This window comes from Asterias amurensis, chromosome 7, assembly GCF_032118995.1.
Source record: "Asterias amurensis chromosome 7, ASM3211899v1".
Lineage (NCBI taxonomy): Eukaryota > Metazoa > Echinodermata > Asteroidea > Forcipulatida > Asteriidae > Asterias > Asterias amurensis.
Window position 1 is genome coordinate 23852925 of NC_092654.1, and position 14641 is coordinate 23867565.

Genomic DNA, 14641 nt, shown 5'->3' on the forward strand with positions numbered 1-14641 from the left:
ACACATTCTCAAAAATCATACAGAAAACCATTTACAATGCTCCGGATTAAACAGTAAAGCTTTCAAAACCAAACATGATTATTCACCAAGTAAATAAGTTTCATCCAAAAAAATCATTACAAAATGCAAAGTAAATGTATCAAAACAAAGACTTGAAGAACTAGATGCAAAGCAAACGTGACACTGCAGAGGGATCCATTTAAGAAGAAAGGCTTGTAGGCGATGGTCCCTCATGACATGAATATGCATTTTTAATCTCAATACATTGCATTGAGATTTAAAAATAACACTATTGTGAACCATGGATGTGTATGGTCAAGACGAGCCACAATTGAACAAAATATAATAGCAGGTCTCAATACACAAATAGTAATCAGCAAACACTCATCCAAACAATAAACTAATACAAACAGTAGACTAGGACTTTTAGACAGAAAGCTACACAACAGTCTTGCTGGTAAGAAATACACAACAGTCTTGCTGGTCAGCAAATACAGTAACAACTGAAACTCTGATGAATATACCATCAGAATTCGAGTTTGATGCGCTACACTGCTCAACCAAGACCTACCATTAACCATTAACCACTCCCACTGAGGAGTGACCAACTCAATTTCGGTCGTTTCCCTTCTGTCCTTCTGGCAGTGGTGAGTCTCTTAAGAGAACATCGCGACCACAAGTGGCTTGTATGTACCAAAATGCCAATAGATGCCGCAAGATTTGACCTTACTTCCATTCACACAAAGAGGTCAAAGTAAAGGGCATGTCCGGATAAAGTTTTCAAAAGTAGAATATTTGTTTAAACATAGCATCCCAAGTTCTTAACACATAAACTAAATAATTGTTCGATTTAATGTAACTTCTGCTTACATTTTCACTGACAAAATTTGATTCAGGAAATAAACAATATTATTATGTGGATTATACAGAAATGAATGGTCTCTAACTGGTCTTACTTACCTGTTTGATATCTTCATCTTTGATGCCTTGTAAGACTGGACTGATGGGTGTACGACTCGGATCATCCCCTCCACCATCAATCAGGAACCTGTATGGGTCTGAACAGAGTAAACACAAACAATGAGACATAGCCTAAACTCCAGAGCGAATATGTCCATGCATGTTGAATAATCCCTGATAGTAAAGCTTCTCAAATTCTTTTGTAAAGAGCTGGTACGGTCTGGACGTTTCGAACGGTAGATTCTGCTCATCTACCGAGTTTTATCATTGTTTCTTGTTGTTTATCATAAAATAGAAAGGGAGAAAAAGAAAAACCAAAGGACATTTGATTCAAATCTTACCAGCTAAATTCCTTGGTGATTGCCTAGGTAGAGTGAACTGATGTAACATGCTATCTTTGGAGGGTTGACAATATACAAGATAGAACTCTAAGTGGCGCCAGACAAGGAACATACTACACTCTATCATATCTGTAGTTCCTAGTTCAGGATTGTAATATCACTATAACCTTACCTGAAATAGAGCTGTACATTCTAAATAAATTCTAGTTAGATTCTCAATTTTTTAAGACATTTTTCCTTCAACTGATCTGTGAATTTCCTTATTCCAACAGTTGATATCATTATTTCAAAAAGATGGCTTAATTTAATTCCGAATTGATACTAAAACAAATTACCAAACTATAAGAATATAAACTTTGATATGATAGATTGTAAACTGATTAAAAAAATAGTAAGTTACAAGATACCAATGAATTATTATCAAGACCCAAAGTTATCACCCGTCATAAACAACAGCTATGTACAAACGATTCACATGTTGCAGTTCTTTTATGCATATTTTGTGTGTTGCAAAAGTTGTTAATTTTTTTAAGTTTTGAAACAGCATCATCTGTCGTGAAACAAAAATAACAACTCAAGTTGTCAGTCTTTTCTGATAAATTGGGGAAAACAATTTAATGGTAAAGTTTTGATATTCTGCATAAATATGAAATGAGTTTTGATATAACTCCCACTTGTTTATCCTTGAGCCAAAACTCTATAATAAACAAATATGTAAAAAGGATACAGTAAAGCAGGGCCAACTCGTCAGCTTTCTGGCGGACAACATCGGCTAGTTTCCTGGTCGCCAGTTGAAGACGTTGACTTGATAGAAGCTTCTCTGATTCGGAGCCTGATATTGTCTGAACAAGCTGTGGAACGAAATTGAGAGAGGGTTTTATTATGTCAATCGTGAACCTTCAGACACCTTGAATAGGCTGCCCTTGCTGAGGTCAAACAATGGAACCAAGCAAGGGTGAATGCACCACGCCCAACTCTCAGCCAATGATAGCCCTTCCTTTGACCTCAGTAATAGGACTGTTTGGGCTTGTAATGTCATAGTTTATGCAAGGCGTCTGTTTATCCTTCTTTGGAGAAACTTTGAAGAAAAGTGCAATATCCTTCCATACGATTTAAAGTTACGCATAGAATGCTATGTGCAGTTCATGTTATAGGTACACACATTACATTGTATAAAACATCTTCTAAGAGTTTGTCTTTTTCAAGAAAATATGAAAGTCAAGGACGATAAATGAAAAGTCCAGACCCCTGTACTATTGGTGTCACAGTTAGTTTATCGTACTGCTTAGAACTGCGTAAAGCATTTCCGATCGCTGAGCATAGAAACGATGGTTTCTAATTCGTCTGCAACGTGGTAAACAAACTGTGACATCATTGGTGCCAAGGGGTAGACTTCACAAAGAGTTAAAGGCAGTGGACACTATTGGTAATTACTCAAAATAGTTATTAGCATAAAAACTTACTTGGTAACTAGTATTGGGGAGCTGTTGATAGTATAAAACATTGTGAGAAGCGGCTCCCTCTGAAGTAACGTAGTTGTCGAGAAAGAAGTAATTTTCCACGAATTTGATTTCAAGACCTCAGAATTAGATTTTGAGGTCTCGAAATCAAGCATCTGAAAGCACACAACTTGCCAGTGTGACACAGGTGTTTTTTCTTCCATTCATATCTCGCAACTTCGATGACCAATTGAGCTCAAATTTTCACAGGTTTGTTATTTTATGCATATGTTTAGATACACCAAGTGCGAAGACTGGTCTTTGACAAATACCAATAGTGTCCAGTGTCTTTACAAATAATCTCATCTCAAACTAAGGACTAGCCAAATGTTTTTAATAACTCCTAAAGAGTACTAGGGCTAATCCTAAGTTAGGATCAACCCCAGGTCTGTTAGACATCTAACCTCTTTGAGCTCCTCAGTGGATAGTTCAGCGACATTCTTGAGTTTGTGTAGATGCTGGTGATGGCTGTCCTTGGTGGCGGTGAACTCACTGACTGCTTGACGTAAGTGCCTTACAATGATCCCAAGACTTGGAGGCTTGGCGAGGTCCAGAGAAGACAGATGAACACCTTGAATGGAGATGCAACCGATCAGTCAGGAAAGTCTTTACTACTCTTTTTTTGATATACATTTTGGTTTGACAAGCGCTTTTTCAGGGAGTTACCTAGATTGTCGGTAAGTAATTTAAAGGTAGGGTCAAAGATTGGTAAATACACCAATAATGAAGGACCATAGAAACTTACTTGATGAGAGGCACTGCAGCTGATGATTGTATAAATAATTTTGAGCAAGGATTCCCTTCAAAGCGATATGATTCAAATACTTTTTCACCCAAAGACATTTGAATCTGAGAAATGATTTAAGCATGAATAGTTTCTCAGATTTCTGAGGCCAGAGATGCTTCTGGTACTCGCTGTCACCTCACTAAACTTGAATGGATTCAACGTTATTGTGAAAATACTGTGACAGCAAGCAGACACTGATTTCAGCTGAAACTTTCACATCTGACTTTTATTGCATCTTTCATTATATCTTTGGCTATAAATCCTCATAATGTTGACAAACACAGATCTATGTCCCAACCTTTAAGACTTGGTCTATTTTTTGCTTCAACTTACTTTCCATTTTGTGGTAGTCTCTGACAGTTACTTCTTGCAGGCTTGGAGTGAAAAGCACCTGACTATCTTTAGCCGTTGTACCTGAAGACACAGACAAATATTGTTCCTCATTGTTAAAGTTTCATGCTGAAAAGACCCAAACATTTTCAACTAAACTTTGGCACATGAGGTTATTTCAGAACTCAAAATATAAAATTCAGGACGACGATCCCCCTTTAAACCCCACAAATCTCAAAATATGTATCCTTATACCTGATTGGACAACAATATTCTTGCAGTAGCCAATCACATTCCTGGATATCTCCAGGAGAACCTGGCGCGAGCTCTCTTGATATAGGGCGTTTGTAGCCTCGGACTTCTCAGTGGTATTGTCCAGCCTTTTGAGTTCTCGCAGACGGGAATCCAACGAGCAGAATTGTGGGACGAGAGCGAGGATTTGCCGATGGATGCGACTCAGATGAGTCTGAAGGGGAACGTGGCTAGATGAGAATTGGGAGGTTGGGAGGTCGTAATGCGTAACTGTGGGAGAAAAAAGCAATAAATTGTCAACATCTGTCCCAAGATACTCCCTAGGATTTTAAAAAGCTCTAGGGCTCTGGAGCCAAATTTTTTAAGTTTGGCTGAAGGATGCTGAATTGAAACGAGGTATTGGAATGTTTTTTTACTTGGTGTTAAAATTCCGACTGTGAAATCTGGAGCATTCTAAATGTTTGCTCAAATAATATATACAGAAATTGGATTGTTGGCACATTTTGTGCATATCGGCCAAAACATGGGAAGAACAGTGAAACTATGCTTGAAGAAAAAAGCAATTCTGAGGAATTTTCCAAATTGGTGGATACAGCTCCGGCTACAGCTAGATTTCCGTATCTTCATGTGTCAAAGTAGAGTACATCCTTAGCAACACCCTTAGCACGATCATAGCCGTAGCCGCCAATTTGAATGCGGTGCAAGTTTCTTGATCAAGGACACAAGTGCCATGACCAGGACGAGAAACCAAACTGACAACACCATAACTTGAGTCCAGTGCACTGTACCACTTAGCCAACACACTCCAATTAACTTATGCCTGTGACACAAAAAAGGTAAAACAGAAACACTTACTGTCTGTTGCAACAGTACATATGACGCTGGTGGCAAGTGCAAGCTCCTGTAGTGACTCTAACTTAAGTTCTGTATGTTGTTCTCTCAAGATGGCTGTGAAGACTTCAGAGTGGGACACCACAAAATGCAACACCTGAAAGATACACAATGACAATAATAATCTAGTCCTACATCATGAAATAATACACTTAAGTCAGGGGTGTGAATCTACACTTGTTTTCCTAGAATGCTTAAACAGGACCGTTCGACCGTTTCTACTGGTTCCAATCAGTGATAAGAACCAATTTCTAGGCATACTATTTGGTTCTTGGAAAAAAGGGCTGACCTACATACGCCCATGGTGCAGGCTTTAATGGACTTTTTAGGTATCATCAATTTGACAAAAATCAAATTGGAAATCAGACTACAGTAGGAAGAATGTTATGCCTGTAACACAAAACTTTATAAAGCACATTTCTTCCAATGTTTTTTGTGTGTAATGTTATGAGAACAATAATTCCATCCATGGAGAAACAATGCAATGACAAGTAACCTTGAGATGAATGCAGAAGTGATTTGAGATGTTTGTATTGATTAACCTAAGGGGTCTGTTATCATGAGACTCTCACCTGATTGGCTGCCTCTTTATTTTGACTCCCCAGTGACGTGAGAACTGCTAAGCACAACCTCAAGACAGGGAACAGAAGCTGACGATAGCGCTGCATGATGCCAGGAATGAATGTCTCAACCTCTACTGGCTCCAGGCTGGAAGATGCTACTCGTAACCGGCTGTAGGGTCAAACACAGGTCAGAGAGTAAAGGTCAAATAAACAACAGTTGGACAACAACAAGGCTCAGTGCATTTCTAAAACAGTGGTTAACTATGCATAGTCATTTGTTAGTATTCTTGTGGGTTACAACGATGTGAAAAAGTCTTTTTGGAAGGAGTGTTGGCTCACAGAAGAGCCGTTCGGTTTGTTTTCAACATTTCGACCAGCAGGTTCTAGTTGGCTTCAGCAAACTATTGGGTGGGATGGTCATAGCCTGGCCTCATTTCACCTAAATCTAGACCATACCCAAAGCAAAATAATTGTCCGTTTATAGAACGTGTGTAGTGATATAATTATGAAATCAGGAAAAAATCCTGAGAAATCACTTGCATGGATTTCATTTGCAAGGCATCCTTTTTTCAGTCAAAAACAAAGATGTACGCTATGACTGAACAAGCTTACGTGGAGTAGGACTCTTTGAGAAAAATTATTCATCATTGGTACTAACCTTTGTGTGCTATGTTCAGGTCGAAGGTCAAGGAATCGACACGCAGACAGTCTTGCCATGAGTCCTGCTCGTAGCAATGCCTGGGCACCAACTGCATTCAGAGCTATCTTCTTCAATACAGACTACAAAGAAAATCAGTTATGTTACAAAGGGTATCTTTAATTTTCTTACTAATCATGTGACTCGTGTTTGATAACTTTGCCTGTAAATCAGCATTAAGCTGACAAAACCCAAAGTATGCCCGTACCATTAGCAGGCATGCAACTGCCCGATGAAAAAAAAAGAGGAAACTTTTCGAGACCCACAATGGTACCCTAAAAAGTGTTGAGGTTTTTTATGCTCTTAGGTTCATTGTTAGCATGTAAGACAAAGTGGAGTGTTTTATACAACTAAAATAACATGGAAAAAACACCTTGCCTATGTATGCACCGTAATTCGAAGGTGGCAAAGCATTGGGAGTTGATTAAGTTGAGGAAAACTAACTATTGTTGTCCAGGTAATTATGAAATTTGCATAAAATTATTATCCCCCCCCCAAAAAAAAAAATAGAAAAAAAAAAAGAAAAAAAAAATTGTTTTTTTTTTGTTTTCTTGGGGGGGGGGGGGGGGAATAATAATTTTATGCAAATTTCATAACTACCTGGGAAACAATAGTTACTTTTCCTCAACTTAATCAACTCCCGATGCTTTGCCACCTTACAATGGTCGGTGCGAGCCACTTGTCCCCGCTTGCCGTCGTTAAATCTCCCTCTTGCACACCACGCAATATGCCATTCCTGGCTTGTCCACTTTCCGGACGGTTTCGGAGAGCAGTTTACCGTCTACGTCTTTTTTTTTCCCAACCAGAACCACTTCCAGGTAGTTTTTACTCCTTTATCTATGGCTTTAATTTGGCCAGGTACCACTCGGTCCCGCTCTAAAATATACTTTCTTTTGGATGTCATTTTGACGGACGTTTGAAGATGAGACTGTTTCGTAACGCAATGTGAGACAAGCACACAGTATACATGTATGTTTGGTAACTAACTCACACACACATACATGTACAACACGTGTATACTATTGCAAAACAGTGGGACCAGACGAAGACACGACCTTAGACTCATTTCAAGGCTGTATAATAACTTGGTTTAGCACACAACTCGCCCGCGCCACGGGGTGCGTTCCACTGTTTCAGATTTTTCGACCGTAAACACGGCTATTAATGACCGCACGCAGTGTGTAAACGTATGCATTGCTTGCTGTGGGCTTTAGATTGACCATGCAGTAGAATGGATTGCGTACCGAGGCAGAGGCCAGACCATGCGTTACGATGCATTGTTGAATTTATCTTAAGATCGCGCTAACCGCGGAATGTATTTTTTTAGCGCTAATCATATTTTTAAAAACGCGGAATTCCGCGGAAACGCGGAAGAGTTGCATGCCTGCATTAGGCATAAATGAGGTCCAAAATGTAAACAAATCTTAAACAAAATCTACAAGATATATATTGAAAGGAGAAGGCCAAGGTGACTTCAGAAGTGGGGATGGGTGTGATCCATGACTTTCCTTACCATTTGTGACTCAAAGATGAAGAGAGCTTTGAGAGGTTCCGGGGTCGGCTGAAGTGACTCTTGGAGTTCTTGATCTTGTTGGGAGAGGTTCTCAATAAAATGACGCAGATATCCCTTGGTGGATAGGAAGGCTAACCAATCACCTCGCTTATCAATACCGATGATGGTGTCAAGGACGGACAGAGCTAGCATCTATAAAAATATTGACAATAAGCCATTTACAAGTAAGATTTGAATAATGTCTGGTACAATAACTTGCGTAATAATAACAATAATATTTGTTTTTTTATATAGCTCTTTGTACACCATGTCAAAATGTGCTTCCAACATTATTAAAATCACCTGGACGTGGTATTTTGTCAAATAAAGCTTCTGTCACTAAAATATGTGTTTTGATGAGTGGAATATGAATAAACAATTAAATAAGGTTTAAACAAATTAGTTTCAATGTTATTTCCAAATTTGAAAATAAGCCTGACCCTAAAGGGCGCTGTTTGTGACGCCAATCGATGCGCGATGAATCGCATGCAGTGCCAACACAAGATAGTGAAGCTTGGCGCAAGCTAAAAACATGCACTCAAAATTGAAACAATACCCGATTTGTCCCTGTTGGGCTAATGATCCTTTAGGTTCGCTACGTCTTTTAGGTACCTTCTTCAACTTCCCAACTAGCTGGCAAAATTGTTGGGATGGCGTTATGTTTTAGAAAAGAACTTTTCTCTTCATGTCAAAATTTGTAGTGTATTCCAGAAGTGTTTTTTACACAGCGCTTGAAAAGATGTCGGACCGGACCACTTTGCAAACTGACCCCATCTTTAGTTGTTTTGCTGCATCCAGCAGCAACCTGGTCGACATTGCCGGAAAAATGCAAGAAAACAACTTTTTCCAAACATATAAACTCACGACTAGAACTTAAATGTACTTGCACGAACGTGTGTTCGATGTTCGATCGAGGCAAAGTCACTCCCCACACAATTTTATTTATTTTTTTAAACATATAAATCGTTACAAACAATTACTCAAAAAAATTTATTGTTCAGGAACATACTCTCTACTGTTTGAAATTTGTTTTTACATTTCCAGGTGACTTTAACCTGATCACTGCGCCATGTCATTCCTTAAACCATCTCAGATCCCTGAGGGAGTATACAGCCTGTGCAACAAATATGTAGCACTGTAAGCTAAATCAATCACAAGAACCATCTCTGCCCTCACAGGTACCCATTTACCCCTGGCAGGAGAGAAGCAATTATAGTTAAGTGTCTTGCTCAGGGACACAGGTGCCACGACCGGGATTCAAAACCCACACTCTGCTGAACAGAAGCATCAGAGCTTGAGTTCGGTGCTCTTATCCGCTCGGCCACAACACCCCACTTGCTTAGTCATTAGTTACTGCTTACATTTGAATTGCTCATACTATAAACACAGTTGCTGTGTTAAATGGTTCGGGGCAAGCTTTTGTATAGAAACCTCAAGATGAGCAAACCCTGGTATCATTGTGCCATACACATTCATACAGATTGTTGAGTGTGGGTGTTCACCTACTCTTAGGTAACTATGCAAAGCTTGAGGAGCATTCTGGAGGGGCAACTTAACTGTAGAAAGGGGAAAGCAGTGTGAAATAATTTTTTGTTTTTCCGATTTTAAAGACGTAAGCCTTCCGGCAAAACTTACCCTTCCCACACCATGACCATCACTTGCATCTCGACACACCAGATCCATCAATCCTTCTCCATACTCCTGCATAACAGCGAGGTTTGACGCTGTGACACACTCATACTCATCTAGTAGAGCTGAGTTAAGAACCACAGCGTTGTCTTGAAGGGTAGGGATCTCTCTAGGCTTCTGAGGGATGTGAAGGTAGTTTAAGAGAGCTCCGTAGAGGTTTGCTCTTACCCTCTGCTGGCTACCTCCTGCAATAGGTGCAAAATATTCATAACAAGTTTTTGTTATCCTTGCTACTACAATTTCATACTTTTGCTTAAATGTTTTCTGCTCAGCTAATGTGAGCAGGATACCAGTCACAGATGGTACATGTGGAATGATTGTTAGGCTTGTAATCTTATTCTGGTAAGCATTCTTTAGTGGGCTTAGCGATTTTCTTATGCTTTAGCAGCTTGTGTGAAAATCAGAATATAGTTTTAACAATCAACTCACTCCCCACCTGATATGATGATGAACTTCAGCAGCTCCTTCAGGATAGAGGTTAAAGCCACAACCTCAACCCCAAGCCCTCTGAGTGATTGATGAGCATCACCCCTGACCCCCGTCATCATGGATCCATCCAAGGCTTGGACATATTGAGCAGAGAGTAACTGTGGAATACTCTGGGTTTCATCGCTGAGAATACACTCCCTCAATGAGGCCATGAGAGTCAGCAGAACTCCGCCCACTGGAGAGGCAAGGTCAGGGGTCACATCTTCGTTGCAAACCTGGACATAATCAAACAAGTAAGAACTCATGAATCATTCTGCATTCGGGTGTTGAGCAGTTACTTGAATCAAGTTGCACCCCAGAGCTCCTAACATTCAGCTTTCAGACTAAAGCTAAAGTAGTAGTCCCGGCCAATTTCCTACCTTCCGCTCAGGTAGTAGTTAAAAAACAGGACAGTTCTTTTTAGAACTGAGAAGTCTCCCGAATTCCGAAAATATACTCTGCGGTAGTAGAACATAATCCTCCTTGGCAAGTAGATATACACATGGTGTTACCGCAAACCTAATATTAAGAGAGATAGGCCTATGTAATAAGTAATTAATTAGTTCTCTGTTGGCGGGACAGACGTATCGCCATACTTTTGTTTGGGCACTGACTGGCCTGGTGACCAGTCTTTTTTCTTTGTCTTTTTCTTCCACTCTGTGCTTTTTAACAAGTGTTCTGCGCCTCTGATCATTTTGTATGTAAGGGGCGCAATATAAATTTTAAATATTATTATTATTATTATTATTATTATTATTATTATTATTATTATTATTATTATTATTATTATTATTATTAACTGATTTCAGAAATTGCCCACTCATCAGTCATTGTGTGGCACAATGCCCAAACACAGAGAAAGGTAGTTATTTTTATTATTTATTGCTGGTAATGAAACCAAGGATGCCTCATCTTTGATGTTGTCCTTCTCTCGTCTCACAAGGCAAACATCATGCAAAACAAGCAATCGCCTTCAAAACTTAACACCATCGTCCAGTACAACAAACCTTAGCTAGAAGTTCCTGGAGAAGTTCAATGACAACTTTCTGTTTGACTCCTGAGGGTAAGACTTCAGCAGGACAAGACGTCAGAATGACCTCAGTCACCTGCCTCCAAGCGTCAAAGTTATGACGTTTAGCGGCCAGCACTTGACGGAAGTTGTTGCGCTCTGCTACGTTCAGAAGGACAGCTTCAATTTCCTGGTGAATGATTAACACACAAACAAAATTGAGAATATGAGTTTGAGGAGATTGAAAAGATGATCAGTAGCGGTTCATCTTTGAAAATCACTGGGGTTTTCTAACCCAAAAGAAACCAAGTGTGCCCAGGTTGCTTTTAGAACTTTCCAACATAAACACTTGATTAACTCTGTCTTCATTTTGAACTCTGAATTTGACAAATGATTGATGAAGTCTCCCATTGAATGGCTTTATCATACACACATTGCTGGTAATTTTGGTCTGTTTTCTGCATTCTAAGAACTAAACGCAGTTGTCATTTCACAAGTTTTGTCACTAGTCTTTTTTTCAAACGAAATAAAGATGTTTTTAAACACTGAACCAGCCAGCCGGACCACTAGGAAAGAACTCCGTCTGGTCCTTAGGTTTTAAATTAGAATTTTGCCTGTGGACCACCATTAAGGGAGAACACTGGCTGAATCTATATTTTGTTGATACTACAACAACTAAATTCTTTTACTGACCTGCATAACAAGAGGCCGTTGTCCAACAGCTGAAGAGCCTTGAAGACTGTTTAAGTTCAACGTTAAGTAATGATGTAAGAGACGGACATCACAGAGGGAAGCGACACCACGCTCACTCGGCTGCTCACAAGCACTGATCATCTTCTCCATCTTAGCCGGGTCGATGTATTCAAGACGTAGATGAGGCGGGAGGTCTTGGACCAGGTCGATGCAGTCTAAGGAGGTCAGGATCTTACGACGTACTTGGGTGCCTAGTGATGGGAAACGGGAAGAGTATTTTAAAAGCACTGGACACTGTTGGTAATTACTCAAAATATATAACGGCATAAAAAAGGTACTTGGTAACGATGGAGAGCAGTTGATAGTAACAACATTGTGGGAAACGGCTCCCTCTGAAGTAACATAGTTTTGAGAAAGAGGTAACTTCTCACTAAAGACAATTTTGCACGGTTGTATTTGCAAGTTAACTGGTGAAGTCATTTTATTTGGTCCGATGGAAAAAAGTATGACATTTGATCTAGTACCAGGGCTGACCTACATGCACACTTAGTGTAGGAGGTAAAACAAAATTCAGGCCTCGTTTAAAACAAGTAAGCTGATTTTTCCAAGGACAAAAGAAATCAGAAAACAGACTATAGTAGGAAGAACATCTTGCCTTCTAGTAATTAGTTACTCCTTACAAAGTGTTTTTTTTAGAATCGGGTAATAGATTCCTGTACTTACCTGCAACTCTACTCTGTCCTACTTGTTGCATTGCACTTAAACCAAGAGCTCCACGTTCAGTGATGAGTGTCACATCTCCAGCATCTTCTACACCCTCATCTTTAAGAACACAATATATATCATTAGGCACTTCAGAAGACATCTAATCAGAGGAAAATTTCATAGAGCTGCTTGAGCACCAAATAAAAAAATAAATAAAAAAATTCGGCTAAGTAGAAATATGCCGGACACCGGTCAATATTGTATGTGTGAAAGGTATCTTTGCTGGTAACCTCATTCTGGTAAGCATAATTTTGTTGTGCGTGGGTTCTTTTTGTGCTTAGGCAGCAAAATGTTTATAGCCAGTGACCGCAATTCTGTCATCCCAAACAGATAACACGAATGCATCCTCAGTCAACTCCTCAGGCTATGTCTTAGTGCATCATTGACACTGCTCTGGGGTCTAGCGGTTGAGGAATATTATTAGTTATTGCACAAGCGCGAGTGGAATACAAAGAAAAATAGCGCCTCTACGCCCATATTCGAGTTGCATATGGAATTAAGAACTGCTACACTTCCGCATTCCACCAACGTGCATGATAACGAATTTATCTTTAAGCAAACTTGACGCACATAAGAGCAGCTAAAATAGTGCAATACGCTGACTTTGAACAGCCAATACGCAGGGTGTCATATTGGCCAAAAAACTTAGACAGAAGTGCCCCAGGCATTTTTAACTCACCTTCAAATAGAACGGAGGGAGAATCTTCAAGAAGAAGCCTTAACAATCTCTGAAGATGTGAACGTTGACGATTAATTGCAGTTAATCTGATCTCAGTTGCTACAGCCTTCAGGAGCCAGGATTGCTGATTCAAAAGTAACCTCTCCTCAATGTTTCCTGAACAATAGAATCACCAGAACCGGCTGATTAGAACCCTATTACTATCGGTACCGGCTGATTAGAACCCTATTACTATCGGTATACTATAGAATCACCAGAACCGGCTGATTAGAACCCTATTACTATCGGTATACTATAGAATCACCAGAACCGGCTGATTAGAACCCTATTACTATCGGTATACTCTCCTGCTGAACTGGCCGATGCCACAAGATTCCACAAGTACTGTCCAGACTCAAACCCACAGCAAAGTCACCTGTGAAAGTTTTAGCCGAGTACATCAAGGACGAATCCATCCATATTTAGTGAGGTGACGGCGAGTACAACCACATCTCGGACCGCTGCATCAACAAATGGACACCATGGAAATTTAAATCTCCAAAACTTGCCTTGAGGTGAGTTGTGGTGACTCAAGTTTTTCAACATTTGATTTCCAACCAACGGGTGTGTTTCAGATGAAATCATCTCGCAGGGTGCTTACTACCATTACCGTATTTATTTAAACAAGAGACTTTCAGATAGGAATTACACCCTTTTTGAAGGTCCTTACCAAAGTATGCCCCTACCTTTATGAGAAGGTTTATGAGAAATAACAGTAAGAATTGTGTGACAATAGCAGGGCATATGAAGGTCATACTAACTCTGAGATGCCGAAGCTTTATTGAAGGGCACATGTCTGAGCTGACTGTAGAAGAAATCCTGTGAAGCTCTGAGGTACCTCATCGTTGGATCCGATGTTTCCCTGTTAGCGCAGAGACGATAAATCATCTCATAGGCTAGCTCGGCTAGCTGAGGCATGGAATGGATGGCTGATGGGCCGGAGCGTGAGTTTGCGTCACGGTCTAGGGACAGGATGTTTAGGATGGAGTGTAGGCAGGTACGGGGAGAACCAAGCACACCTGTTGGGAGAAATCAAAGATCATGAGTTGAAAGTAACTCTAACTAGAAACTTGCAAGAACAACCATTTGTAAATCTCTTTTTGGAAGAGTGTTGGCTCTGTGAAGAGTTGGTGTGGTCTCAATGTTTTGAACAGTATAGTTACTTGTCCTGAAGAAGAGCAGAAGAGAAGATACTTTTTAAAACATCAAAACCACATTGGCTATTTTCAGTGCAAACACTCCCACAAAAGAGATTGTACCAAAAATGTTTGTACCTGCAAGAAGGAATATCAGGGATGAGAGTTTCCACTGACAAAATGGTCTGAAACTAGGATCTAAATAATAGAAGGCACGTTTAAATGATCGCTTTTGCACCTCTAGGTTACTCCTGGACTTATAGATTTCAAGGAGCTTCTGGGAATAGAATA

At 39.9% G+C, this 14641-nt stretch overlaps 2 protein-coding genes across 3 annotated transcripts in view; one reads left to right on the forward strand and one right to left on the reverse strand.

The window, feature by feature from the left end:
* LOC139939294 (alpha-1A adrenergic receptor-like) overlaps window positions 1-6803 on the forward strand; it is a 221726-nt gene extending 214923 nt beyond the window's left edge. Inside the window, exon 2 of the mRNA XM_071935055.1 lies at window positions 6535-6803. The gene's annotated coding sequence lies outside the window, so the exon portion shown is untranslated. The remainder of the gene's footprint in view (window positions 1-6534) is intronic.
* The window catches only part of LOC139939287 (nuclear pore complex protein Nup205-like), a 34936-nt gene that overhangs the window by 2684 nt on the left and 17611 nt on the right, over window positions 1-14641 (reverse strand). For both annotated transcript variants that reach the window (XR_011786281.1, XM_071935040.1), the window contains exons 20-36: window positions 13976-14233; window positions 13176-13331; window positions 12455-12553; window positions 11732-11982; window positions 11037-11228; window positions 9998-10265; window positions 9508-9746; window positions 7834-8025; window positions 6282-6403; window positions 5633-5792; window positions 5025-5157; window positions 4173-4439; window positions 3921-4001; window positions 3205-3371; window positions 2029-2152; window positions 1302-1430; window positions 961-1058 (exon numbers count right to left, since the gene is read on the reverse strand). Coding sequence is in view for 1 of the 2 variants with exons in the window: in XM_071935040.1 (XP_071791141.1) it covers window positions 961-1058; window positions 1302-1430; window positions 2029-2152; window positions 3205-3371; window positions 3921-4001; window positions 4173-4439; window positions 5025-5157; window positions 5633-5792; window positions 6282-6403; window positions 7834-8025; window positions 9508-9746; window positions 9998-10265; window positions 11037-11228; window positions 11732-11982; window positions 12455-12553; window positions 13176-13331; window positions 13976-14233 (2936 nt within the window). In the remaining variant the exon portion in view is untranslated. The remainder of the gene's footprint in view (window positions 1-960; window positions 1059-1301; window positions 1431-2028; window positions 2153-3204; window positions 3372-3920; window positions 4002-4172; window positions 4440-5024; window positions 5158-5632; window positions 5793-6281; window positions 6404-7833; window positions 8026-9507; window positions 9747-9997; window positions 10266-11036; window positions 11229-11731; window positions 11983-12454; window positions 12554-13175; window positions 13332-13975; window positions 14234-14641) is intronic.